The sequence below is a fragment of the Talpa europaea genome (assembly GCF_964194135.1).
Source record: "Talpa europaea genome assembly, chromosome: 11".
In the NCBI taxonomy this organism is placed as follows: Eukaryota; Metazoa; Chordata; class Mammalia; order Eulipotyphla; family Talpidae; genus Talpa; species Talpa europaea.
The window spans coordinates 11763343-11790671 of record NC_140078.1 but is presented as its reverse complement, the minus strand read 5'-3'; the positions used below and the strand labels follow the sequence as shown (position 1 = coordinate 11790671).

The 27329-nt window shown below is 45.0% G+C and overlaps 1 protein-coding gene across 11 annotated transcripts in view; it reads right to left on the bottom strand.

Annotated features, from left to right (window-relative positions):
* PTPRT (protein tyrosine phosphatase receptor type T) overlaps positions 1-27329 on the bottom strand; it is a gene marked incomplete at both ends in the record, with an annotated part of 916214 nt that overhangs the window by 561755 nt on the left and 327130 nt on the right. For all 11 annotated transcript variants that reach the window (XM_084248172.1, XM_084248169.1, XM_084248173.1 and 8 more), the window contains 2 exons: positions 3750-3831; positions 16803-17074. In XM_084248172.1, coding sequence (XP_084104298.1) covers positions 3750-3831; positions 16803-17074 — 354 coding nt within the window. The remainder of the gene's footprint in view (positions 1-3749; positions 3832-16802; positions 17075-27329) is intronic.

Below are 27329 nucleotides of genomic sequence, written 5' to 3'. Positions count from 1 at the left end.
GATTCTCCCCAGACTCTCACCACCTTCAGCCTGCACCACCCAGCCAGTGAAGCCAGAAATATAAGTGGGCGCCCTTTGTGACATCTCTGCCTCCCAATCTAACCCATCAAACAAAACCAGCTGCCTCTCCCTCGTCACTAAACTACTACCCCACCTCCATGCTCTGTGCCTCATCATAGCACTGCCTGCCCTCGGGTTCCTCCCAAATTCATATATTGGAGACTCAAGCCCAGCATCTCAGACTGTGATTGCATTTGGAGACAGGGAATTTACAGAGGAAACGATTATAAAATGAGGTGGTTAGGGTAGATCCTCATCCAACATGACTAGTATCCTTATAGGAGAAAATGTGACATACACATGTGTGCAGAGAGGGAAGACCATGTAAGGACACAGAGAGATCGCAAGCCAAGGTGAAGGACAGGATCCGACTTTGCCGTGGACGTCTAGGCTTGGACTTCTAGCCTTAGAACTAAGTCACCCAATCTGGGATGTTTAGTGGCACCTGTAAGCAAACTAATACAAAACTAACAGCAAAATGAATCTGTCGATCAGGTCATCTGTGGTGACCTGATTATTTGTTTCATTGTCTGTCTCGCTGATTTCAGTGGAAGCCCGGTGAGGGCACAGGATGAATCTGCCTGACTCTCTCAGGACAGCACCTGGGGTAGAGGGAGGCCGTGCTCAATCAAACACGTCAAATGATAAGTGGAAACCTAACTACACCCAGGTCCGGCCACTACCCTCTCTTCCAAGACTCCAGAACTTTCTTCCTAATAGTTGTCTTGACTTATCTATTCCCCTTCAACTCAATTTCCACAGGGCAGCCAAAGTGATCTTTTAGCAAGTCTGAGATGACATCAGTCCCCGGCACAAATTCTGCCAGTTGACACCTCCCTGCTCTTAAAAATCTAAATTGGTCATGATAACATCCAGGGTCCTGGAGGGTCAGAACTACTTTCCTCCCCAACAGTCCCTGAGTCTCTCGCCTTGGTGTCCCGATGCCCGGGATGACCTGACAGCAGCACGCAGGTCCTCGCTGGAGCATGGCAGAGCATCTGTATGTACTGTGCTTGGCAGAGGAGCTCCCTGCCCAAACAAACCCTTATGCAGAGACCTGCCTCCCATGACCCAGGTGTCTGCTCAGAACACACCTTCAAAAATACCACACTTTCTGAGGATCCCGCCCACACCCCCGTCCAGAGCACTAGCACTGTCTGAAATTGTATCAGTCATTTCCTTAATGTCAATTAATATTTAATATTAGCCATGCATTTCCTGTCTTTCCTTCTTCTCCCCCTGTGCTAAGTTAACACCATAAGGACAAGGATCTAACCCATTGTGATCACTTTAGTATCTCCTATGCCCAGCAGGAGCTCTGGTGCTCAATCATTTCTTCGTGGAAAGAAAGGTTAAATAGAAACTTGGACTGGATATGGACAGACAGAGCCAGGTCTTGGGAAGGGCTTCTGTAGACTCCACCCAATTCCACATGAGCTGTAGACACACCTCTGATGAGTTATATGCACTGCCAGTATTTGTACATTTGCTTAAATGGATTGTTTCCAATTCCAGCCACTATCCCAGAATTGATTTCTGTGATATTAAAATGATCACATTTTGATTTCTGGGTAATTTAAGCTCAAGTTGCCTGAGCATCAGAGTGGAACTTAGCCAAAGCACATCTTGCAGGAACACAGCCAGAGTTATGTATTCCTGAGCTGTATCCCATGGCCCATTTGTGGGGTAACTGGCTCTCAGTGATTCTGCGAGCATGCAACCCACACTCCTTGGCAGGAGGAGTCGAGGAAGCCAGGAGAATCCTAAATTCAGGAGCAGCCCTTACAATTCTAAGAGGAGCCATGAGCTTTGGAGTTAGGAAGACAGCTCCGAACTCCATCCAGAAAACTTTCTCCTGTGTATAGTTCTTATAGAGAAAAGAAGCATTCAGCTGTCAAGGGAAACCATGGACAGTGCTTGGCATTAAGGCCAAGTTGAGACTGGATCAAGAGAGAGTTGGAAGCTTGGGCCTCAAGCTAGAGGTGAACACTCTCTTTAGAGCCGAGTGTCAGGGTCCTGGGAGAGTCAGGCCATAATCTAGGGCAAGAGCCACACACCACATACTAGAAAGAGCAAATGGAAGCACCAAGCACAGGGTAAGTAGGAATGCAAGTCAAGGTGAGTGTCCTCTAGAGGAAGCCCAGCTTGGGAAAGACTGAGATTTGTTTCAGAGAGACTGCAAACCTGGGCTGCAGAGCGTAGAGCATGTGTGGGGAAGTGGCCACATACAGAGTAGACACCACCCAGCACGTCAGCCCAGCCTGAAACCGAAGACCCTTCTCCAATGGGCAACTAACTGATACTAATTCCTAGGAGTCAAGGAAGGGGAAGACTTAATCCTGGTGAGGGGAACTCATCTACTCAAAAATGCTGCATTGCTGGAATGGTGGGCAGGGTGGGGGAGGTTGTGGGGACTCTCTTCACATGAGATGTGATTCTACAGAAACGGTTGCCAGACATGATTGAGAGGACAGACACATCTGAAAATAATCCCAAACTCAGGAAGTGACCCAGAGAATAGGGATCTCAGGCCAGACTAATGGAGAGTCTAGCTGAAGCTGAGCACTCCAGGAGGAAGGCCGATTTCTGGGAAGGAAGACTCTTTGGTACAGTGATCATATTTATTTTGCCAAAACCCTGTGAACGTGTCCCAAATTTCTCCAGAGATGGTGCTCCAGCAATAAGCCAAACAATGGTGTTCTAGTGCCAAGGAAAGGAATGTTGATGTTGGAGGAACTGACAAACTTGTTGCAGAAGTAGAGTCATTTCAATGAAAGCAACATGGAGAAGGCTGGAATGAGAATGACTCAGGACACAGGACATCTCTTGAGGGAACGGCGAACTGCACCAAGGTCAATAGCAGAAACTAGAGCCAGAAACTAATGGGAATTTCCTCTGTAGCATACTACCAAATTGAGGAGACACCCCAGTTAGCCCTCCTAGAGGCTGCTATCATCCCCATCCACATATCTTTGAGTCAGCTCCCACGTACACACACCAAATGTCACAAGATCTCGAATACTGCACCCAGGGCCTGTCACCTCTGAGATATAGTGAACCAAGGAATCAGAGCTCTTTACTCAAACCCAGTCAAAGATGGTAAACTAAATCCAGCCAAGAGAGACGCTCCCGGGGAATTTGGACAGGCCCGCAGGGCCTTTGAGCACTCTTAACACTATACCATAAGTACTAACCACTGTGAGAAATCTCTCCTTACGCCTACAAGGGAGCTGATGAGTATATTTAAAATTACTTTTAAAGAATTAATAGCTTTGGGGTATGTTTCCCTGTGAGTGAACAGTGCGCTAATTTCTCAGTGTTTTGGTGGTGTTCTTTTTTTAAGACAATTGCACAAAATTCTATCCAAAGCCCTCTAATTCTTCCACTTCAGTGGTCTGAATCCCACTAATAAACAATCAGGACTTTAGACTCCCTTAATAATGGAGAGAGATTCAAACGAAGATGTTTTGCCACTCTTTGCAAATTCCTCTAGGTGCTGCCTGTTGAACAGGCCGGCAAAATTATGGATTTATTCAGGACTGATTGCATTGAACATGTAAGCGTTTTTGAAGGATTAAAAAAGAGAGTGAGATGTGTTTGTGAGCTGAATGAATAGGGGGGATTGCAGTTTCTCAGCTACCCGGTCTGCCATGAAGCAAGACAGCGTTCGGAGGAGGGAACAGACTTACTGCATGGATGAGCCAGGACCCGGACCTCGTCCACAGCGATGTAGCCAGGATGACCCTTCAAAGAGACGGATTCAAATATCACCTGCAACACACAGGAGGGAGTCAATTTCGCACAAGTGGTTGTAGGCATTCATCATAGGAAGCTGCCCAGCCCCCAAACCCTTTCTGCTTCTGCTTCCCATCAGAACCACCCAAAAAGGCCTTATATCAGACAAGGAAGCTACCCTGGTAATTGCCTTGGGTTTTCAAGACAAGGTAAAAAGGCCACATTCTGGTGACTTGCAAAAGAAAAGTCAGCCACACGGAACAGCTTTAATGGATTTCAGAAAGAATGCTTGGATATAGGAAAAACAACCCAAACATGGCCTGGAGACCCCAATCTGCACCTTTTTCACTGTTGTTACAAGTGAATCACAGAGAAGAATTACTTCCTAACACCCAACTTTCTTATGAAGGGTGAGGGAGAAGCTTAGCTTAGAATGTACCCTAAGTTAAGGAGGTTTTACCCTGATTTGATTCCTCATCCCCAAAGAAGACAGTTCATTAGGATTTCTTAATAGCACCTCTTGAAAATAAGTTCCAAGGATTTCTAGGAATCCCACAGTAACAAGTTCTTTGAATTTTCCATTCTGACTCCCACCCAAGTTACTTATAAGATTTTAAAACTCAGTTAAGGGTGTCTTTGTCACCCAACATTTACATTCACCTAGGAGGTGTGTCTATGTGGATACGGTGGCCAACACTCCCAAGATCCCAAATTCCAGTGACTCTGTCTTCCAATCAACTTCAATGACACATGCATACTTGCCCTTCTCCAGCCCAGAAATGGGTAATCCTATCTCCCTATATTTTGACATATTCCTCTCCTCCTAAGCCTGCTCCTCAGGTTCAATGTTTCTAAAGTTCATACATAAACCTGCCTGGAACTTCCTATATTCTCAACAGTCCCCAAGTCCTCCCACGCCATTGGCTAATCATCCAAACCATTCTTTGCTAAAGCCTATTTCCTTCATGCCCTTATTTTAACTTTGTCAACCCTACTACAAATCCATCTTCACTCTGTACAGCACATACCTACTCCCCTTTCAACATTCATCCACTTGATCCCAGCAGGCAAGGAAAGTAGCCAGAGGCTAACAAAGGAGCTGACTTCTAACTCCTAGCCCATCACCCTAATCCCCATCCACACCAGCCACTGCCTCTGCTGCCTCCACTATGCAGGGCAATACTGCTGATACATCTTCTGGTTTCCTCATTATTCTAGTCTGTCTCTCTATCCTTTAGCTCCAAACCCTCCCTTTCATCCTGACTTTGACATACACATGCTTGGGTTTCTCTTAAAGGCTACTTTTTGGTGACAGGTTCTTCTCTAGTACAGTTCAGTTGTGCTTCGATCACATTTAAAATTCTCAGTCATGTTATCTGCATTCATCCTCAACACATCCTTACTTCCCATGGCAAAACTTGAATTCGCTGTAATATGGACTCCGCCCCTGATACTAGTCCCGAAACTACTCTTGAACGCACATCAATAATCTCCAGTTGTGAAGTCCAGTAGATATTGTTCAATCTTCTACTCATTTATTATAGTTGTTGGAACACTAGAACCCACTGAAATTACCAATCTCTGAATCCACAATCCTGGAGTGATATTGAGACCCAGAGGACAATTCACTCTTATGGTTTTAATAATAAATCCAGGGTTATTCGACCATAGGTTCTTTGTAAGCACTTCCTCTTCTACATCCAGTCTTTAAATGGGGTGATCCCCTACTCACTTTTACTACACATACTCTTCCTTTAATAGTTGTCAATTCACTAATAATCCCAAGCACTTGACCTTTCACCTAATATCAGTCTTCCTCATCCAGTCTGACTGTATTTCCCTCTAGATATCACATCCATGCCTCAAACACAATTTATAAATAGTCTATCTAAGCAGCTTTCCCATCAAACTGCCTCCCTCATTACTCAAAGGCTAACTCTCCTGAAATATGGACATCATAATTGAGGAGTGGGATTTGGACTTCTGCTGGACTTCTCCTGTCTTTCTCATATTCATTTGCCTTTTTGTTGTTTGCTTAATATTTCTCACATCTACCCTGTCTTTCTAGTGCTGCTATTAAGTTGAACCATTATAAAGCAACTATTTTTTAGATCAAAACTACTTGGATATCAATGCTATTACTGATTCAAATCCCTATAGCTTGTCATCTCTCCCACTGCAATATCCCACAAAATAAACCCTCTTCCTCCTGCCTGTTACTCTTCAGTTCAAGCATGTAGATAGAGATGGGTAATGAGATCAACAGGAAAACATGTGTATAGAAGCCTTCTGCAGTCCTTTTGGTCACTCCAGGATTGTGGATTCAGAGATTGGTAATTTCAGTGGGTTCTAGTGTTCCAACAACTATAATAAATGAGTAGGGAACTGGTGGAGAAGTGGTGATGGACAGGCAGCTTCCTTGGGTGGTAAGATCTACCAATGAGACAACATGTGACTGCCTGGGAATTATGTAAAGTGACTTGAGAATGACAATTGTGGCAAACATAGAGCAGCTGGCACCAGCATAACAACATGCTGGAATGAGGAGGTTATTAAGATAACAGGGACCTTCAGACATACTTAAATAAAACTGTTCAAGGGGTAGGGGGAAGGTTTGCAGAAATGAAAATGTGATCACTACCTCATTCCACAAGGAAGAAGACAACAGAAGCCTTTCTACAGAAGACTGGGGGATTTATTTTTAGTAATGAAAATGAAACAAAAAGCAAAGTAAATTGAAAAAAAGAGAAAATGGAATACAGGAAATGCATTTTTAAACAAATAGATTGAAATTATTCAACCTGTGTAACAAAAATGGCAAAAGCAAGAAAAAAGAACACTTTGGTTACAACAATAAATATAAATGGGTTAAAACAGAGAAGCATTTTCAAGCTGTCTAAATAAAGTCTAAATATATGCTATAAGATAAACACCTAAAACAGAATGACTCAGTAACCTTAAAAATAACAAGTTGAACAAACATATAATAGAGAAATGCAAATAAACAGAAAACAGTTGTTGCAAACTTCATGTAAAAGTGCCAAATTAGAATTTCAACAAAAATTAAAAATTATTAAATGAACAAAAACATTAGTTTTAATTGCCTGAGTCAAAAGTCATAAGAGAAGAAAACTATTTAATAAACCAGTATTTGAAAACTTTAGCCAATGTCATAGTTAATAAATATAAAGGGAGAATGAAACTTCTGTCCAAATGCTCGTGGATTATTTACAAAAAGGTTATGTAATAGGCTAAAGTATAATATCAATAAATCTCTCAAAGAAGCTGTACAGGATTGGGTCAATACATTTTCTAACCACAATCATTTAAAGCTAAAAGTTAATAACCTTAAAAATATATTTCTTGGAATAGAACAATTATTGATGAAATTCATATGGAATCACAAAAAAACCCGAATAGCCAAAGCTCTCCTGAAAAAAAAAAGAAGGGAATGGAGGCATCACACTCCCAGACTTTAAACTATACTACAAAGCCATAATCATCAAAACTGCATGGTATTGGAACAAGAACAGACATACAGACCAATGGAATCGAATAGAAAATCCAGAAATAAACCCACAGATTTATGGTCAACTAATCTTTGACAAAGGAGCAAAGACTATGTATTGGAGCAAAGAAAGTTTGTTCAATAAATGGTGCTGGGAAAACTGGGTCGCTACATGCAAAAGAATGAAGCTTGACCACTACCTCACACCATACACAAAAATCAACTCAAAATGGATTAAAGAACTAGACATAAGACCTGAAACCATAAAATATATAGAAGGAAATATAGGCAAAACACTATGTGATTTGCACATCAAAGACATCTTTACAGACACATCACCCAAAGCAGTGATAGTGAAGGCAAAGATAAACAGCTGGGACTACATCAAATTAAAGAGCTTTTGCACAGCAAAAGAGACAATAACAAAAACAAAGAGAAACCCCACCAACTGGGAGAACATTTTTGCACCCAACACTAATGATAAAGGACTGATCACAAAAATCTGCAAAGAGCTGATGAGACTCAACAACAACAAAGAAAATAATCCAGTCAAAAAATGGGCAGAAGAGCTAAAAAGAAACTTCTCTGAAGAGGAAATGCAAATGGCCAACAGGCATATGAAAAAATGTTCAACATCACTTGTCATCAGGGAAATGCAAATCAAAACTACCATGAGATACCATCTTACACCAGTGAGAATGGCACATATTAAAAAAACTAGCAACAACAAATGTTGGTGAGGGTGTGGAGAAAAAGGAACTCTTCTGCACTGTTGGTGGGAGTGCAAACTGGTCCAACCACTGTGGAAAGCTGTGTGGAGATTTCTGGACCTACTAAACATAGAGCTTCCATATGATCCAGCAATTCCACTCCTAGGTATTTACCCAAAGGACACAGAAACATCAATTCCAAAGAACACCTGCACCCCTATGTTTATAGCAGCACTGTTTACAATAGCTAAGCTTTGGAAACAACCCAAATGCCCAAAAATAGATGACTGGATCAAGAAGATGTGGTACATATATACCATGGAATATTACTCAGCATTCAAAAAAGATAAACACATGCAATTTGCAGCAACATGGATGGCGCTGGAAGGGATCATGCTCAGCGAAATAAGCCAAAAAGAAAAAGAAAAATACCGGATGGTCTCACTCATAGCAGGAATCTAGAAAACTTAAATAAGGGACCAGGAAAATGAATAACTATAAGAAAGTGAAAATCAAAATCAACAAAAAACTATGAACCAGAGACACTTTTAGGGGGGCGGGGGCGGGAGGGGAGGGATTGGGGTCAGAATGGGGGGGCTGCAATTGTATGGGGAATATAACAATACAATTTATTTAAAAAAAATCTATTTCTTGGGCCTCCCCTGGTGGCGCAGCAGTTGAGCACTGGGGTGCAAAGCTGCCCGCAGCCTCTGCAGCGCTGGTTCAATTCCCGGTCGCCAGCAAGGATCCCACATGGCGCAGCAGACCTCTCCTGTCTCACCCACTGCTCCCCTCAGCAGTGTATTTCATCAGTCTGCCTGTTCTGTTCTCCACTCTGGCTCTGGTGAATTCTCTCACCCTCCTGCGCTTCTGACTGTACCCAGTGATTGTATAAATAATCTTTAAAAAAATCTTTCTTAAAAGTTATACAGTACCTTCCTAATAGCTATGATGTCAAAGTAAGATCTGTAAATGAACAAAAGTCTGAAATAAAAAGTAAGTCAAATGAGCTGAGAAAAATGTTTTTAACAAATGTACAGTTAAAAAGTAGATATTCTGGACCTCCCTGGTGGTGCAGGGTTTAAAGACAGTGCTATCAAGCTACTGCCAGCCACTGCAGCATGAGTTTGATCCCTGGCCAGGGAACTACCCACATGGTGCAGCAGACCTCTCCTGCCTTGCCTGTTGCTCCCCTCAGCAGTGTGATTCAGTACATCTGTCTGTTCTTCTCTCCACTCTGTCTCTGGTGAATCCTCTCACCCCCTGACCTCTGGCCTACACCCCAGTTCTTATATGCATAGATAAATACAGCTTTAAAATTAAACATTCTATTCTGCGTAAAGAATTCTTGAGAATCTGGGCCTCCCCTGGTGGTACAGGCAGTTGAGCACAGTGCTGTGAAGCTGTCCGCAGCCTCTGCAGAGCAGGGTCTATCCCAGCCAGCCGGGGAGAATCCCACATGGTGGGGCAGACCTCTCCTGTGTCGCCCACTGCTCCCCTCAGTAGTATATTTCAGTCAATCCACCTGTCCTGCTCCCCACTCTGTCTCTGGTAAATCCTCTCACCCTCCTATGCATCTGGCCTATACCCCAGTTCTTGTATGCATGAATAAATAAATCTTAAATTAAATCATGTCTCATAAAAAGAATTCTTGAGAATCAACAAAATAAAAAATGTCAAGTGTCTTCAACAGATAACTTGTAAGAGGGTAAATTGAAAAGGTAATCATCTATTGATGCATTTTTGTTAATGACACGAGGAGATTATGGATGAATATTTTCTTCTTTATACTTTTATAGATTTTCTAGGTTTTCTACAATAGAAATACAGAATCTTGGATTTATAGTAAAAATGGCATGGTTTAAGTCGCATTATTTTGTATCTCTTTTCATGTTACATCATCACTATAACATGTACCACTGTATAATTAGCTCCACTGTCACACCTATCACACCATACTGTAATTGCTTGTTCACAAATCATCATTCCCTAAACTCTGAATCCACTCACTACAGAGAAAGCATCTTTATTCATCTACCCATCCATGTGCACATTCATTCATTGACTTGCTCACCCCCATTCATTCAATATTTACAGAGACCCTCCTCCGTATCAAATATTGAGATACATCTGGGGCCATAAAAGTGCAGAAAAGCAATTAAAGTTCTAGCCCCGATAAATGTCACAGCTAGTCAGTGGACATAGACATTAAACAGATATGTAAAACAATTCATTTTTGATTGGTGGTATGAGGAAATAAACAGAGTAAGAGGAGAGAAAGTTTCTTTCTTCAGAGGGTTCAGGGGAGAACTCTAAAGAGTAATAATCATTAGATGCGACCAGAAGAATGAAAAACACCAAAGAAGAGGTGATGACAAATGACAAGTGCAAAGCCCTGAGTCAGGAAAGCTCTGCATGATCTGGAAACACAAGAAGGGTACCGTGTGTCTGGGATATAGTATGTAAGCTGGAGACAACACCTGGTGTCTTACAAGACATACTAAGGAGCTTGAATTTTTTTCTAAGTCACTGAAAGATTTAAAACAGGAAAGTATCATGATCTAAATTACATTCTAAAAAGATCATTTGGGCTGCTCTGTGGAATTGACAGGGAAGAGAGCACCTGAGCAAGAATGAAACAAACAGACCTATCAGATGCCTATTGTAGACACCCAATCTCAAATGAGAATGGTTTTGATGACAGAGGGAGCTATGGAGAATAAAGATGATGATTGGGGAGATATTTTGAAGTTCAACATGAAAAGAATTGCTGTCAGATTAAGAAAGGAGAAGGGAAGGAAAGAAAAGAAAAGGCTAAATAAGGACCCTTCATTGGGGGGCTTGAGCATCTGGATGATTCTGCTGTCGTTTATCGACATGAACAGGGTAGGTGGGCACACACGCAGAGTTGCCTCAAGATTTCCTTTTGCACATGTTAAGTATGAGGTGCCAATTAAACATCTTAATGGATATATTGAGTAGGAAGCAGGCATTTTGTTTCTGGAGGTCATGAGTGCTTCAGAACCAATGTTCCAGATGTGGTAGCTTTGGCAATTAAACGCCATTTAGAGGTAGAGAACAAGCTGAGGTCACCTTGGAAGACAAAGTAGATAGTTTAAAGAGGCCAAGTAGACTGCTTGGCTTCGGCACAAGGACAAGTGCTAAAACCGCAAGTGGGGATTTCTTGGGATGGAGAGATTGGAATATGATTGGAGAAAGAGTAATGAGTGAAACAGCATAAAATACAGAGGGTGAGGGATCAGTGAAACAGGATCGAGTGGTGATCAACTGGGATCAGACACAAGTGGAGGAATTGGTATTGGCCAGAAGGGGAACCTCTGCAGCTAATTCTGAATGAAAATAAAGAAATATAACCATAGTAATAAAGTAAGAGGACTGTCCATGTTTTCATGGGGAGAGATGACCAGTAGGGTTAATCAAGAGAGACATGCTGTCCCGCAGCCATCCAGGGAGGCCTGGCAGGAGGAGACTTGCCTCTTAGTGGAGAGGAAGCATGCAGGAGAGGGATGGGTGGAGTTCAAAGGGTGGGGGAGTTGCCCACGCCCCAGGACACACCCTCCTGAATATGCAGTGAAGTTCCTCTGGCCAGATGCCAGAAGCAGTCCTGAGAAAGGCACTGAGTTCAGATCCACTTGAATGCAAGACAGGCGAGTCCTAAATTTCAGGATTCTACACAGCATTTATAAGAGTTGACTAAGAAGCAATTTCACCAAGGCAGGGGTTAGAGTACTATGAGCAAGTGGATGCAAAATTAATAAAAGAAAGTTCTCTTACTGTTTTTCAAATCTTGGGAAGGTCTAGAATCATTAAAAACATGAAATGGAATCCACCTCACCTGGAAAGGGGCACAGCTAAGGCGACATTTAATAAGCCCTCGCTCTGCAGCAGACGCAGGAAAGGCAGCGGATGGCAGAGGGATGTGCCCATCCAAGGCACCTGGTGCCAGAAAGCCCACTAATAAGAAAGATGAAACTTCCCTGATTATTACAGAGCCTAAAAGTCAATTTTAGGACTATGAAATATGACTTTAATAAATGAATACATAAGCCATGAGGGTCCCAAACCCAGCACTGCTAAAAACCAAAATAGTATTTAGTCCACAGATCCCTACATGAAGGATCAGCACTTGGTCTGGTCTTCAAATCTAGTGATTTTGAAAATCTTTCTGCGAATGCCTTGGAACCTCCTGGTGGGTCCCTTTTTCTCTGCTCCAGATGTCTGCGTGGGAAGGCGCCCCTGAGTGTGCAGAGTCGGTATGTGTGGGCTTGAGACTATCCATTAGTGACTGTGTGTGTCTGTGCATGCATTTATAAGTGTTGACTACACACACACACACACACACACACACACACACACACACACTCTAGATATGGGTCTTTTCTAAACTGCTGCTCTTAGCGCATTAGGGTCTTTCTCACCACAAAGCTCAGCAGTGGAAGTGCAGTGCAGTGTGATGGCGCTGCAGTGGCCAACAAGTTGGAAATCACAGAGAATTCTCCCAGAGGAGCTGCTTATCACAAGGACGGCTCAACAAGGGGTATTTCTTCAAACGCTTCCATCCTCTTTGCTTTTCTCCCCTCCCTTCTTTCCAACAATTGCTAAGCCTGACATGACCTTACACACAAGCTGTCTACTTTTATGCTACCTCAACCCACAGCACTGCCCTCTACACCTATCACCCTGCACATTTTACAAAGGAGAGAACTGGGGTGCAGAACAACAGGACATACCCAACATTATGCAGGTAGAAAGTTCTCAGAATGAGCAAGCTTTTCTCCCTCTAGGCAGAAAAGTGAACCTGGAGCTAGAGGACCTAGATAGGACTGTAGGGACCTCACTTACTAATAATATCCCCTACTCTGGGCCCCAGGACATCATGCTCTCCAACACATGGAGTTACTCACAGATACGTGCGACAGAATGCTTACCAGAGAGCTGGGACCTAGGGGAAGCCTACGCCTTTTTTCCTCCTCTGCACCCAATAGAGATGGATCTCCCTCTCCTGGATCATTTCTCCTGCTTCTTAGGCTTGCACCTGTGGGCCCCATCGGAACCCATTTATATTGGGCCCCAAGTAAGAGGCTTTTATTGGAACGCTGTGGTCTCACAGGAGATAACCATGGCCTTACAGAAATTAATTTTATACTAGTGATACAGAGGTTAGTTCTGGGACTGGGACATTAGGATCTGCTCTCAGCTTTGCCAGTGGTTTTCTGTGTGTTCTTGGTCATCACTATCTGTAGGATAAGTGAAAAAATACCAGGTTTTTCTGCCCTCCCGCCATTAGGATGACGGAACCCTGTGGTCCCAAATGCATGCCTGATGGCGGGCACCTGGAATAGGGTGTGGGCATGTGTAAGTGGGATTCATCTGGGCTAAGACTGGGCTTATAAGGGTGGCATCATGGGGATGCCAGCAGAACCACGAGAGGAGCAAAAAAAAAAAGGCCATGATGAGAAAACGCCGGAGAGCCCAGATAGATTGAAGACTTGCCTGCCAGCCTCCCGGCCCCCCAGCACCTCTGCCTGCTGTCTACCTGATAAATCCCAATAAAAGCCTGCAAAAGTCACTGAGGGCTCCAGGACTCCTCCTTCACCCCGTCTGCTCGGGTCATAGATATCCTGCCCTGTGTCATTCCCGCCGTTACACCATCCATCTCTGGACGTCGGCTTTATCACCTACATCAGGATTCAACAAGCTACAGCCTCGAGACCAAACCTCATCCCTCCACTTGTTTTTGTACATAGCTTCATTGGAACAGAGCTCTATCCACTCCCTTGCAATCGCCCATGCTGTGGGCACCGCCCCCCCAAAAGGGCTACCTTGTGGAGGTTGAACTAAGGACCAGTGAAAGTCTCCCCTCAGATATTAGGGTGGCCACTCACCTTGCCACCCACAGGTCAGTCGATCTTCTGCTTCTGACTCTAGAGAAATTTCTCCAAAATGCAGATATTAAGATGTCACTGTTGTGCAACCAGCCCAGGCTGGGCAGGTTCATTGTTGATTCAAGGCAAACAAAAAGAGAATTTTGGAGCCTTCAGTATCTCGAACGTGCCTTTAATGTAGAAGCAGGAACTGGACACACAAGCAGACCAGCAGGCAGGGAGGCAGCAACTGAGTCCCAGGCCCTGCGGATCTGCCTTTTATCCCCCAGCAACTCAGCCCAGGTGTCCATATTTACATATGCCACGCCCCACGCTCGCTGGCTTGTCCGCCCAGGTGTCTGTACTCATAGGAGCGCGCGCCCCATGCTCACATGGCCCAGTGCTTGGTGCGTTAACACGGTATCACGTGCAGGTAATACCACCTGGGAGGAACGGAGACAGGGTGGTGGCCATAGAGGTTGGCAGCAGGGGGCAAAAAAGAACCTGAGTGACTCTATTTTCCCTACAGTCACTTTCTCACTTAAGACCTCTCAATAGCGGCACAGGGATTACCTGCAAACAGGCACCAGGGGTCTGACTGGGGGTGAGAAAAATGTTCTGAAATTGGGTTATGGTAATGGCTGCATGTAGGGTAAAGAAAAATGTCAGGCTTTTCTGCCCTCCCGCCATCAGGATAGATGATGGTTCCTTGCGGTCCTGAATGCATGCCTGATGGCGGGCACCTGGAGTAGGGTGTGGGCCTAGGTAGATGGGATTCACCTGGGCTAAGACTGTGCTTTTTAAGGGCAGCATCACGGGGACGCCAGTAGCAGCAGAAGCCAAGAAGCTGAGAAAGAAGCCGAAGAGAAGCCAATGAGAGAAGCATAGAAGCAGAAGCAGAGAATGCCAGAGAGCCCAGAGAGAGTGTGGATTTGCTGGGGGCTGGGAGAACTACCAGCCTCCCGGGCCCCCAGCACCCCTGCCTGCCATATGCCCGGTGAACCCCAATAAAAGACCTGCAAAACCACTGTGGACTCTGACTTCTCCTTTACCCGGTCTGCTGGATCCTAGAAAACCTGCACTGTGTCCCTTCCTGCCCTTACACTGCACAACTCAGAATTGTTTAAACACCACTGGACTACATTAAAATCAGTGGATCCTATGACATACATACCAAGTCACACCTTCATACATTTGTTTAAAAAACAAAAACAACTTTCCACAGCCCCAAGCCAAGGTGACCAGGAACTGTTACCCTACAGGCAGGCTCCATGGGGCGGCATCCTGCCCAGTGGGTACTATGCATGAGATAAGCAGAGAAAGTGGGAGAGGTGCCTCGAAACTGCTACTGAATTTTGGCATTTGTAGGGTAAAGAAAAATGTCAGGCTTTTCTGCCCTCCCACCATGAGGATAGATGATGGATCCTTGAGGTCCTGAATGCATGCCTGATGGCGGGCACCTGGAGTAGGGTGTGGGCAGAGGTAGATGGGATTCACCTGGGCTGAGACTGGGCTTTTAAGGGTGGTGTCACGGGGATGCCAGCAGCAGTCGAAAGCAGCAGCCGAGAGAGAAGCAGAGAACGCGGGAGAGCCCAGATAGAGTGAAGACTTGCTGGAGGCCTGCCAGCCTCCCAGCACCCTTGCCTGCTGTGTACCAGGTAAATCCCAATAAAAGACCTGCATAAAACCACTGAGGACTCTGACTCCTCCTTTACGCAGTCTGCTGGAATCAGAAAACCTGCACTGTGTCCATTCCTGACTTTACAGCATTGCTGTGACATTTTTATTGCAGTTTATAAAAATATGGGTCCACAAAGAGTAGGTGGGTATAACCTTCCATTTTTGGTTTGAGTAGCACACTCTAGAAGAGGGAATAGAAGCGGTCTCCTTAGACAGTCAAAGCCTCCCATGACCCGCTTGCTCCTGCAGGCTTAGTTCCCACCGTATTTCCTTTGTGACCGTCCCTCAATCCACTTAGCTTCCAAATTCTACCAAAATCTCGCTCACTCATCTAACCCACGACAGGCACTGTTCCTGGCAACTCAAATGCCTTTCCCTTCCTTTTATGATAATTATTCACCCTTCAGGATTCAGGCAAGCAGCCCTCTCCTCTGAGAAGTCACCCTCATTGCCTTCACCCCAAATACCCCCAACTCATTCCAGACGGGGTTCCCCTGGGGCCCGCTGTTCACCTTCACATACACATTCAAGGCCCCTGGGCTGGACCTGTCACGGCTGGAGAAGTAGTAATGGAAATCTTAAAAAATCTTAAATCTTAAAAAAAAGAGTAACTGATGAAATTGTTGCCTCCCTCCTTGCTCCTCAAGTGGTCATTAAGGCTAGTCTCCTCACTGATTTAAAACCTAGATGCCTCTGAAAGTAACTTTGTTTCTAGAAAAAAAAATTCCAGGCTCATCTTGATTTTTCCTGCCCCAAGAATCAGGATCAGATATTTTGTAAAACTGTGTTTCTAACTGAGAACAATATTGGAGAAAACAGATTGGACACTGCAGTCTCCAGGCTCTCTGACTCTGAATCTCAATTTTTCCACCTGCACAATGGGGTTAATAGCAGTGCCTCCCTCATCAGGTAGTTATAAGCGATTATTTTATAAAAAGTTGCAATGTCTATGTTCCTCCAGCACCCTGGAAGGCCACATTTTTGCCCCTGCATTGCAATTGTTTATTCACATATCCGTCTCCTGCCCCAGACCATGAACTCCAAGGAAAAAGGGGCTGCGTTGGCATCTGCAGGGCCTGGCTAGGAGGAGAAGCTCCGTAAACATGAGTTGAACAGCGAGCAAGTAAAGTCCTTTCCCTTCCCCAACCTAACAATACCTAGGCAGAGAAAGAGGCAGACACATCTGTCATTACTTAAACAATCAAACCATGTAACACGCCATACCTGGTAGAAGTGTGGCCAGAAGGTGCTGATGGCAAGCTCTGCCTTCACCCAGCCCTCGGTGACGACCCCCGACACATTCCAGACGGGGTTCCCCTGGGGCCCGCCGTTCACCTTCACATACACATTCAAGGCCCCTGGGCTGGACCTGTCACGGCTGGAGAAGTAGTAATGGAAATCGATGCAGTGGGTGTCATTCTCCTTCAGGGTTGGCAGGAGGAGGTGGGCCTTCTGGCCAGAGGCCCTTCCAGAGCTGTTCACCATCATGAAGGATCCTGGAGACCCACAAAGGGGGAGGGAGGTAGAGACAAGAAGAGAGAAAGAAAAGCCTTCTGAAAATCAATCATACCCACAAACATGGTGGCCAGAAATCATGTCACTCCAGGAGGGTCTGGTTGATCCTGAAGAAAAAACACCTCCTCTTTCAACCTGAGTGTCCTCTCCTGTCATAAAAAAAAAAGCCTACTCAAGCAGGTGGTTTTAAGAATTAAGCGATGGTTAAGGCATATGAAGTATTTCCACAAAATAGACAGTTTATAAACATTTACAGAAGAAACGTTACATTCAGTAGCTACTAAAGGAAGTGTGGAATAAAAACCCAGAAATGCAGCTAACTGCCACCTCTGCCTGGGAAGTGGAGAGAAATACAGCCTCATGCCAGCTCAGGCTGTCTCAATGGGAGCAGAACCTCTACAGCAGGGGAGGTGATATTCCAACACACACCACCTGGACCTTTGCATTCTGTACAAGGATTACATGTGAGGAAGACACAATAAAAAGGAGGATGTCTTCAAGGAAGCAAGAATGACCCATAAGCAATGTGAGAGGCAAATGGAAGATATACAGCCTAGAACAGAATTCAGCCTGAATGCTTACAGAGATCCAGTGGTTTATATATTATTCAGTTCAAGGAATAAAGACCCACATTGTGCCCCCAGGCATCTCAAAGGACAGCCACGTGGCTAAAGAATCCAATGATCAGCCAATCCACAATAAATGCTCAGACCCATGAGCATAAGCACAAATGAATGTTTACCACTGAGTACACTCCTTATTTGATAAATAGCACCTCCATGGCAATAGCTAATTGATAAAGATGCCTGAAAGGGCAGACCTATGGGAGAGACAACCAGCAGGCACATGTCAGTTCAAAGAACCTGCTAACAAGTAGAACTGATGCAAAAGGGGATTGACTACTGGAGACACAGTCAAGTTCCCCGCCGTGGCAGGTGCTTAACAGAACCTGGACAAATGAGGAGATGTCTAAGGACTTCTCACATTCAATTGTGAGGGCTGAACTCTGTAGCTTAGAGTCCTATTATTCAATGAAATAAACTGCATCATAAAACACAGTACATAAACTCAGGATGAATCTTCTCACCTAGAAAACCACTTGCTTTGAAATCTTATTTTAACCACCCAAATGTTCCATTCTAAATAAGACCTTAAGACTACAGACACTGAACCAAAACAAGGCACTTCCATTACTACAAGGCTCCTCTTTCTTTCACCTACTATCAAAAAGACTTACAGCTGCCAGCTAATAAGTGCTGGGCAACTCATACCTTGTTGGGGTTCCAGAAGGTGCCAATCATTTGCTTCCATTAAATGAATTTAAAAGTAGAAACAGGGAAGAGACAGATTTCAAAAGCTCCACTTTATTACTCACAAAGCCGATTAGAGAAAGTAACTCAGACTTCAGGCCCGATTAGGCTTCTTGCATTTTCTTCCCTAAGCTAGCATACAGAGCAGCTGAACCATCATGGAACCCCTCCTTCTGGCTCCACCAGAGCCCCCCACCCCCTGGGCTCAAGGGGTACTCAAGGGAGGACCACTCAGGGTCACTGGGTGGGCTCATCCCCAAAATGAGTCAACAAAAAGCAAGCCGATAAAGACAGGAAAACATGAAGCAAAGCAGATTCTCACATTCTGCCAGCCAGAAAACTCACCCTCCTGGCACCAGAGCCACTGAAGAAGATACTACAAAGGTGGTGTCTTCCTCTCAGGGTTCTAAGACAGGAGAATGTCCTCATGTGTGGCCTGGTGGGAACACAGGGTAAGTGCAGAGACAGCCTCTGTCAGATGTCATCTCTAATTATCACTACCTCCCGGTGACTCAACAAGGAAGGAACCACTGCAGAGGGTAAAGTGAGGCACAGAGAGATGGCAAAGCCAGCATCCATATCTGTCTGCCAACCTACATTCCACAAGACTCCAGAAGGTTTATCTGGGACAGATGAGTGATGACCTACAGAGTGACAGATGAGTGATGACGCACAGTCCAACAGAGCGACAGTCCTTGTCACGGAGGAGGGTGCAACTCAGATTGGGGGAGGCAGCCTGAGAAGCAGGAGGTGTCCGGCTCTCTCACTGAATGCCATGATGCCAGCATGGGCATTTCAGAGCCTGCCCTCCTGTCAGCTCACTCCAGGCTGCTGACATCCACAGCAAGGAGAGTCAGAAAGGTTCCCGCCCACCGGCTTAGGTTCCTATCCCATCCTGGCTTTAGCAAGGCAGCTCAGGGACACTCTTCACCTTGCCACCCCTGTGACTGCTGACAGAAGATGCTGCCATCTCCCTGAAGGTGGAGCTCGTGAAAGTTCTTGGCCTTCTATCAATGCTCCACATAGCAGAAAATTGCCAGTTCTCTTCATTCTGGGCACATAGCTGGACCACATTCCCAGCCTCCTTTATAGGTAGATGAGGCCATGCAATGGGGTTGGAGTCAATGGGACCTGAGTATAAAGTATGCTACTGCCAGCCTTGGTCCATAAAAGCCAATGTACATGCACACGTGCACGCAACACACACACTCATTTTCCATTCTCCATCATCATCTGGTCTCTCACAGGGTGGCCCTTGGATCAGAAGCCTCTTCATCACCTAGGAGCCTGGGAGAAATGCAGAACCTCAGACCCCACCCCAGGTGACTGAATTTGATCTGCATTTTTATCAAGATCCCCAGGGGATCTGTGTGCATATGAAGGACAGGAATCACTGTTCCATCCACCAGTTGAAAGCAGAAGATTCCAAGAGCCCAGTTCCCTGAGGGTCCATGTCCATGAGGAAGGCAACCTAATGGGAACACTCATTTTGGACCTTAAATAAAGGAACATGCTATTATTGGGTCATTAAGTCATTGAAATTTTGAGGTTTATTTCTGCAGCTCATATTGTTATTGTTTAGCAACACCCCAGAGTCCCTACTTCCTACAAGTGCCTTTATCAAAGGGACTAAGATGAGACACCACAGCTACTAGGCAAAGCTGCAATATACTCCAAATGGGGACATCATAAGAGCAGTGTCTTTAGGGAAAAAATACAAAAAGAAAGAGAATGAAAAGAATGGAAGAAAAAAGATACCTCGGACCTCCATTAAGATCGCTAGTGTCTTGGGTGCGCCAAGCTGGGCTGGGGTAGGGCCACATGCCAGTTCCCCCTCACCCTCACCACCACCCTGGCCCATAACGTTGACTTGTGTGACCTGATATGCAATATCTGGCCTTTAGACCAGACAGGAAGGCATGTGTTTTGGTGCAAAACTCAGAAAGAAATAAAATAATTAGGGGGGAAAAGTAGAATGACAATGAAGGCTGCCCACCTCACCAACCATTGACCCCTAAAGGAGGGAAGGGTGCACACAGCAGGATAGAGTCCTGCTCCTGAGTGTCTTGGCGAGACTGGAGATGAGGGGTGAGCTCTGGGGTCCAAGTGGCAGAAAGTAGAGAGTAGCTTCTGGATACATGGTGGGGGCAAAATCTGCATCAACATCTGGCACACCCAGCAAGAGGAAGGGACACTGTGACACTGGCAAGGGCACCCACAGCAGCAGCTGAGGGGAGGGGTCTTCTGTGGCTTGCACACAGTGGGCTTCTACAAGGATTGCAGAAAGGGACTAAACTTACACCCGGGGGTTCTCATGAGTGATGGGGAGAGTTTAATGATGGCAGACAGAGGACCAGTAGTGAAATAGGTGGAGGCTTGGGGAACAGGAGACTTAGATCCTGGGATAGTATCTTACAGCTGTCATTACAGATTACCACCAATTGAGGGATCTACTACAACACCGATTCCCTTATCAGCCTGAATAAGACAAGTCTTAACTCAAGGTGTTGGCAGAACTTCTTTAACTCTGAGATTTCTGCAGAAAATCTCTCTTTGCCTTGTCCAGCTTTTAGAGGCTGCCTACACTCCTTGGCTCATGGGCCCTTCCTCTGCCTTCTAAGGCATCACTCCAATGTCTATCATGATGGCCACAGCACCTTTTTTTGACTTTGACCCTCTTGCCTGACTCTTATAAGGATCCTGCACCTTAGATTCAGCCAAACAATCCAGGATAATCTCCATTACAAGATCTTTCATTTAATCACATCTGAGGAGTCCCTTTTGCCATATAAGGTAGCACAGGTACAGGTTCCATGGATTAGGATGTGGACATCTTTGGAGGGTCATTATTTTGTCATCACAGATACTATGCGGACGTGACCACACATATACCCCCAGACTAATGATCCACAGAGAGAACGTTGACAGACCCATTCAGCAGCCACAGATACACTGTCAAGAGGACAGGGGCCCTGGGGATCTGAGTGCTCTTATGTGAATGTAGATATTTCCTCACTATAGCAGGTTTTGTCATCACCAAAGTCTTAGAAGGGAATGTAACATAGAACAGCAAATTGTGAGGGATCATTTGGTTCCCCCCAAAACAAAAGCAACAATTTTGGGGGATAGATCATGGGGAGGTATAGCTTTTCCTGAAGAAACTCATCAGGGTAATTGGTCCAAGTAACCAACATGGTCACACCTGCTCCTTAGATATCAACCTGACTTGTGGCTGCTCTCACACTGACAACCTAGAATAGAAATGTGCCTTGCGCTTTGGCCACCCAATAGCTGAACTCCCTTCTTACGTTTGGGGAAAACCCCATCTTTACAGCAGAGCTTCAGCTCTTCATTCCACTTGTCATCCTTGCTAGTGGACTTCCTGCTCCTTCCATGGTCCTGCAGTCACTCCCCACAGCAGGACCCTCCAGTCTACAGAACATGCCTGAGTAATCTCATTGCTAACTGCACAGGACCCATTTTTTTTCTCTCCTAATGCCCCCCAGGAATATCTTCAGTCACATCAGATTGGCCTAGATCAGCAGGTATAAAGAGATGCTCAGGGTTAGCTGAGCCTCCCCTCTTTCCCAGTCAGGATCCCTTCCATGGAAGCGTGCCTGGTGATCATTTAGAAGGGCATTTTAAACACCAGGAAGAGCACATGCAAAGGCAGAGGCAGGAAGCTGCCAAATCCAGCAACACCAAAGATAGAATCTTAGGAAAGGGATCCAGCCACCTAGAGCCCAGCTCCCAGAGATCCGGCCACATCCTCCAGAAAGAAAGGAAGCCACATCTCTAAGTGGAGCACAGGCCTGTCATTTTAAAGATTGCTCAGGCATGAAAGTCCTCATATATCATCAGCTCAGTGGAATCCTCTTTGATCAACAGGTTGGCTTAATTAATATCATCCCGGGGCTGTCAGTTTCCTGGAGATCAAAAATGAGCTGGTCATTATGCCAAGATCAGTCAGAAACAAGAAAGAAGAAGACTGTAAATACATTATTTTCCCTTCTCCTTCCCCCGCCCCAAATTCCACTAACGTGATGAGGAACATAAAGCAGCATTAGTTTCCTCATAGTTGTTATACATCTCACCAAAAATTGTGGAATTAAACCAGGAAGCACTCTCTGGCTGGCCATAAATTCTGCATTTTCCCCTCCGTGCATAATAACGCCTTGATAAGCGCCCTGGTATTGATGTGTCTGCAACACAGATCCCCTTTTTGGAGGCAAAACGCTTCTCCGTAGCAGATGGCAGCTATTGTGTTTACACATGAGCACCTCAGGACTGCATTTCCTCACGTCGGCAGTAAAAAGAAAGTCCTAATTGAGTTTTTAATGGCTTTGCACATTGTTCATTAAGATTACATGAGTGTGCTGGGCGTCTGGCAGCTGAGGGCCCGGGGCGCTGAGTGCTCAGAGCTGTCCCTGCAGACAGGTGGCCCGCCAGCTTCCAGCACCAGCACCAACGTGAAGGGAGAGGGTGGGGGCTGGACCCAAGTGCCGCCTGAAGCCAAGACAGCTGGGGTGGCCTGGAACAAACCCTAGGTGTGCAGTCATGAAGTGGTTTCTGTCCCACTGCGTTATTTCTTAGTTGTGCAATTTTGAGCAAGGTAATAAAACTGTCCAGGCCTCAATGTCCTCATCCCCAAAATGGGATGATGAAAACTACACATCGAAGTTCTTTGTTGGTCTGTTTTAAGTGAATGTTCAATGGCAAACTGGAATTGATGTAACAAATATTAATTTCATAATAAATGGCCAGTACCAGATGACAGATGGGTCCAATGAATTTAAAACATGGTTAAGGTTATTAGTGTTTACTGAGAATTTAGTATATGTCAGGCACTGAGATAAGCATGCTTTGCAAGTCAAAGAGGCATTGCCAGGCTCTCCCTGCTTTAAAGCAAGGAATGTAGAGGAAGAGAGAAGTAGCATCTTTTGTTCAAGCCACACTGGCAAAAAGTGGTAAATACTCAACCAATCACCATTGTTCCATAAGCAGAGTCTTTGGTGACTAAAACTACACTCTTCAATCTAGTAGCAAGACACAGCAACATGTGCCTATTTAAATTTAAGTTAAGAGTTTAAAAAAAAGATGTATTTACTCAGCTACACTAGTCACATTTCAAGTACTCAGTAGACACAATGGCTAGTGGTTACCATATTGGACAGTACCAATATAGAACATTTCCATTGTCACAGAAAGTCCTAGTGGGATAGCACGGGCCCAGAAGCTGTGAATTATTCATCGAAGCATAATGGAGAATATCCAGGTGGGACACAAGACCTTAACTAATCCAAACTACTCATTTCATAAATTCTAGTGGTGGGGAGTGATTTGTCCAAGGTCACAAGATATATTAAAGATGTAGCCTCAAATTTCCTGCATTCTGTTTCATTTTCCACTTGGCCCCTCCTTAACTGAGTTGTACAGTCACAGGAGTGGTTCTCCAGGGAGATATTAAGAGTGGGTAAAGCATATGTTGCCTCCAGGAGGCAGGGAGACCTTAAGCATCCCAAATGCCAGCTGGATTTAGGGGAAATGCACCCTCAGGGACATTCATGCCCTCAGTTCTGAAAATGCGATTCAGCAGTTATCCACAGTGCCCCTAGCCTGGTGTGCAGGGAGGAAGCAGAACACTTCTAACAAGAAGCCTGGGGTTACCTGACCTGGACTGGAATCAAGCTACCCCTCTAAGCCTCAGTTTCCTCTTTAGTAAAATGGCCAAAAAGGGACCGCTCATATCATATGGAAGTCAAAGAATGAAATGAAAGATGATTATACTGTTTCTAGATCAGGACTACTGTATGGCAAGTCCTCCAAGAGACAGCTTCTTTCTATCTTCCCCATGGCTCCAAGGTTTGCAATATGGTGGGGAGACTGGAGAAGAAAAAAGAAAGGATTCCACTGAGAATAACAAAAGGTGCTGCCCCATTCCCACACCTACAACGGATCAGGTTCTGGAGATGCTTCTTCCTTCTGATTCTGAAATCATCTTCTTCCTCTCCACCCCCTGGCCACTTGCCTAGAGCAGGTCTATGACATTTGTGTCATGAGCTCTTTGTCTGTTGCATGGTCTTTTGCAACGATTTCCTAACCAGTCTCATCCTTGGTTCTTTTATCTTCTGACATAATAGCAATACCAACTTCTCGAGAAGGGGAATATATACACAATGGAATATTCAGCTGCAGAGAAATGAAGTCTTGCCAATGGGCAACCACATGGATGGAACTGGAGGGAGTGATGCTATGTGAAATGAGTCAGAAGGAGAAAGACAAATGCCAGATGACTTCCCTCATGTGGAATATAGAGAAGCAAAACAGAGAAACAGACCAACCTAAACCAAATAAATCCTAGAATTATTACTGCAGAACTGAGGCTCCCAGAGGGAGTGAGGGAGAATGGTAACACAAGGGATGGTGGCCCAATGGTCTATGGTGGAGGATTATGGGTACTTTGGTGTTGAGGGTGGTGTGGTAACATAGATCTGAAGAGGTATGAACCTGTTCCTCTAAATTACATAGAGTAATGCTATCTCAATAGAAATAAATATAATAAATACAATCACAGGTTATAAATTTATAAATACAGCTAAAGAAAGTAAAAAAAAAAATCTTCTTGAGATGCAAAATAGGCTATGATGTGTCCTAAACACCCTCCTTTATAAGAAATTCCCTGTGTCCTATAAAAATCCTTGGTCTTGGTCCTCCCCGGTGGCACAGCGGGTTGAGCGCAGCACAGTGAAGCTGTCTGCAGCCTCTGCAGCACCGGTTTGATTCCCAGCCGGTCAGGGAGATTCCCACATGGCAAGGCAGACCTCTCCTGTGTCGCCTGCTGCTCCCCTCAGCAGTATACTTTGGTCCTTCTGCCTGTTCTGCTCCCCACTCTGTCTCTGGTGAATCCTCTCACTGCCCCCCCCCACGCCTCTGGCCTGTACCCCAATGCTTGTATAAATATTTTTTTAAAAATCCACGGTCTTTCCTGGGGATGTCTGGAGCCCCCTACATCCTGGCCTCCATCCCCCTGCCTTGTACATGGGGACTCTTCCCCATACAACCCTACTCTGCTCTAGCAGAATAATAGCTTCCCCAAAAGTCAGACTCTGTGGAACCTGTGAAGGTGTCACCAACATGGCAAATGGAAATTAGGCTGCAGATGGAATTAAAAGGCTACAAATCAGGGTCTCCCTGAGGCAAGAGGTTAAGTCTTAGCACTATGAAGCTATCGGTAGCCACCGAAGCACAAGTTCTATTCCCAGTCAGGGAGCAACCCACATGGCACAGCAGACCTCTCCTGTCTCACCCGCTGCTCCTGTGCTTCAGTAGATTTGCCTGTTCTACTCCCCACTCTATCTCTGGTGAATCCTCTCACCCCAACCAGAGTTCTTATATGCACCAACAAGTAAAAATAAATCTTAAAAACATAATAAGGCTACAAATGAGAGGCCCTTGCGACAGCAGGACTATGCTGCACCAGAGGGGCAGAACCTAAGAGCAAGTTGATGCTGCCTTACTTCTGATTTTGGAGCTGGAAGAAGCGTGAACCCAGGAAGGTAGGTGGTCTCTGAAACTCAAAAAGCCAAGGAAACATTCTTCTCAGAGCCTCCATCAAGGATCACAGTCCTGCTGACAACTTGATTTCAGCCCTGGGAGACCCATTTAGGACTTCTGACCTGCAGAACTATAACACTGAAAAAAGTGTTTTATTTTTGGTCACTAAATTTTGGGTCACTTTTTATGGCAGCTGTAGGAAGGAGACTGGTGCACTTCAGATTTCCTGCCTCTGGGTTTTTTCTCAGGGGGTGACATTCCTGAAATCCACACCACCCAACCCAACCACAGCAGTCACTAAGCCAGTCCCTAGCTCAAAGCCACTTTTTCTCTGTAGCTTTCCCTGGTGTCCAGAGAACAGTGAGTCTTGCATTGCCGAGCCTGCACCTACTTCTAGTATTGCGATTTTGCACAAGGCTTACTTTAAAAGTCCATAATCACTTCTCCCTAAAAGTCCATAATCACTTCTCCTTTCTCCTCCTACTCTCCTCTCGCCCCTTCATTTCCTCCTCCACCTCCTTCTCCCACAAACTCACCTACTTCAGTTCTTACCTTCTCCCTGACTAGCCACTTGGACCATCTCCAGCCAAAGCTCATTTTGCTCATTGGAATTAGTTCTGTAATTCTACCTGCTGATCCCCTCTGATCTTCCTTATCTTAACAAAAAAACAAAATAAAAGTCCATAATGACAAAATTTAGCAAGAAGCACAAAAATACCAACAGGTGCACTATACTCTTTTTTTTTTATAGTTTGTTTTTTTATTATTTTTATTTTTTTTAGATGTATTTATTTATTTATGCAAGCACTGGGTACAGTCAGAAGCGCGGGAGGGTGAGAGAATTCACCAGAGCCAGAGCGGGGAGCAGAACAGGCAGACTGAGATACACTGCTGAGGGGAGCAGCGGGCGGCAGGAGAGGTCTGCACGCCATGTGGGACCCTCCTCCGGTGGCCGGGGAGCAGCCGGGAATCGAACCAGCACTGCAGAGGCTGCGGGCAGCTTCGCAACCCAGCGCTCAACCGCTGCACCACCGGGGAGGCCCCCGGTGCACTATACTCTAAAGTAAGAAAATATATGCATTAGAAAAACTTAGTTTCACTAGCAATTTCATAAAAACTAGTAATCATTAAGCCAATCACAAATACGATTTACCAACAGCCAGAGTAACATATAATTCAATATTATCCGTAGTATCCATGAAAACAATCTCATTTTCATGTATCAAAAAAAAAGTGATTTGCTTTGCTTCTTTTTTAATACACCAGAAAATTGGGGGAAGGGATTAATTACAGTTTAATGAATATATAATATCTATTTAAAACAAGGAAAATACATGCTGAAGTTTCAAAGGAACTGAACATTGTGAGCACT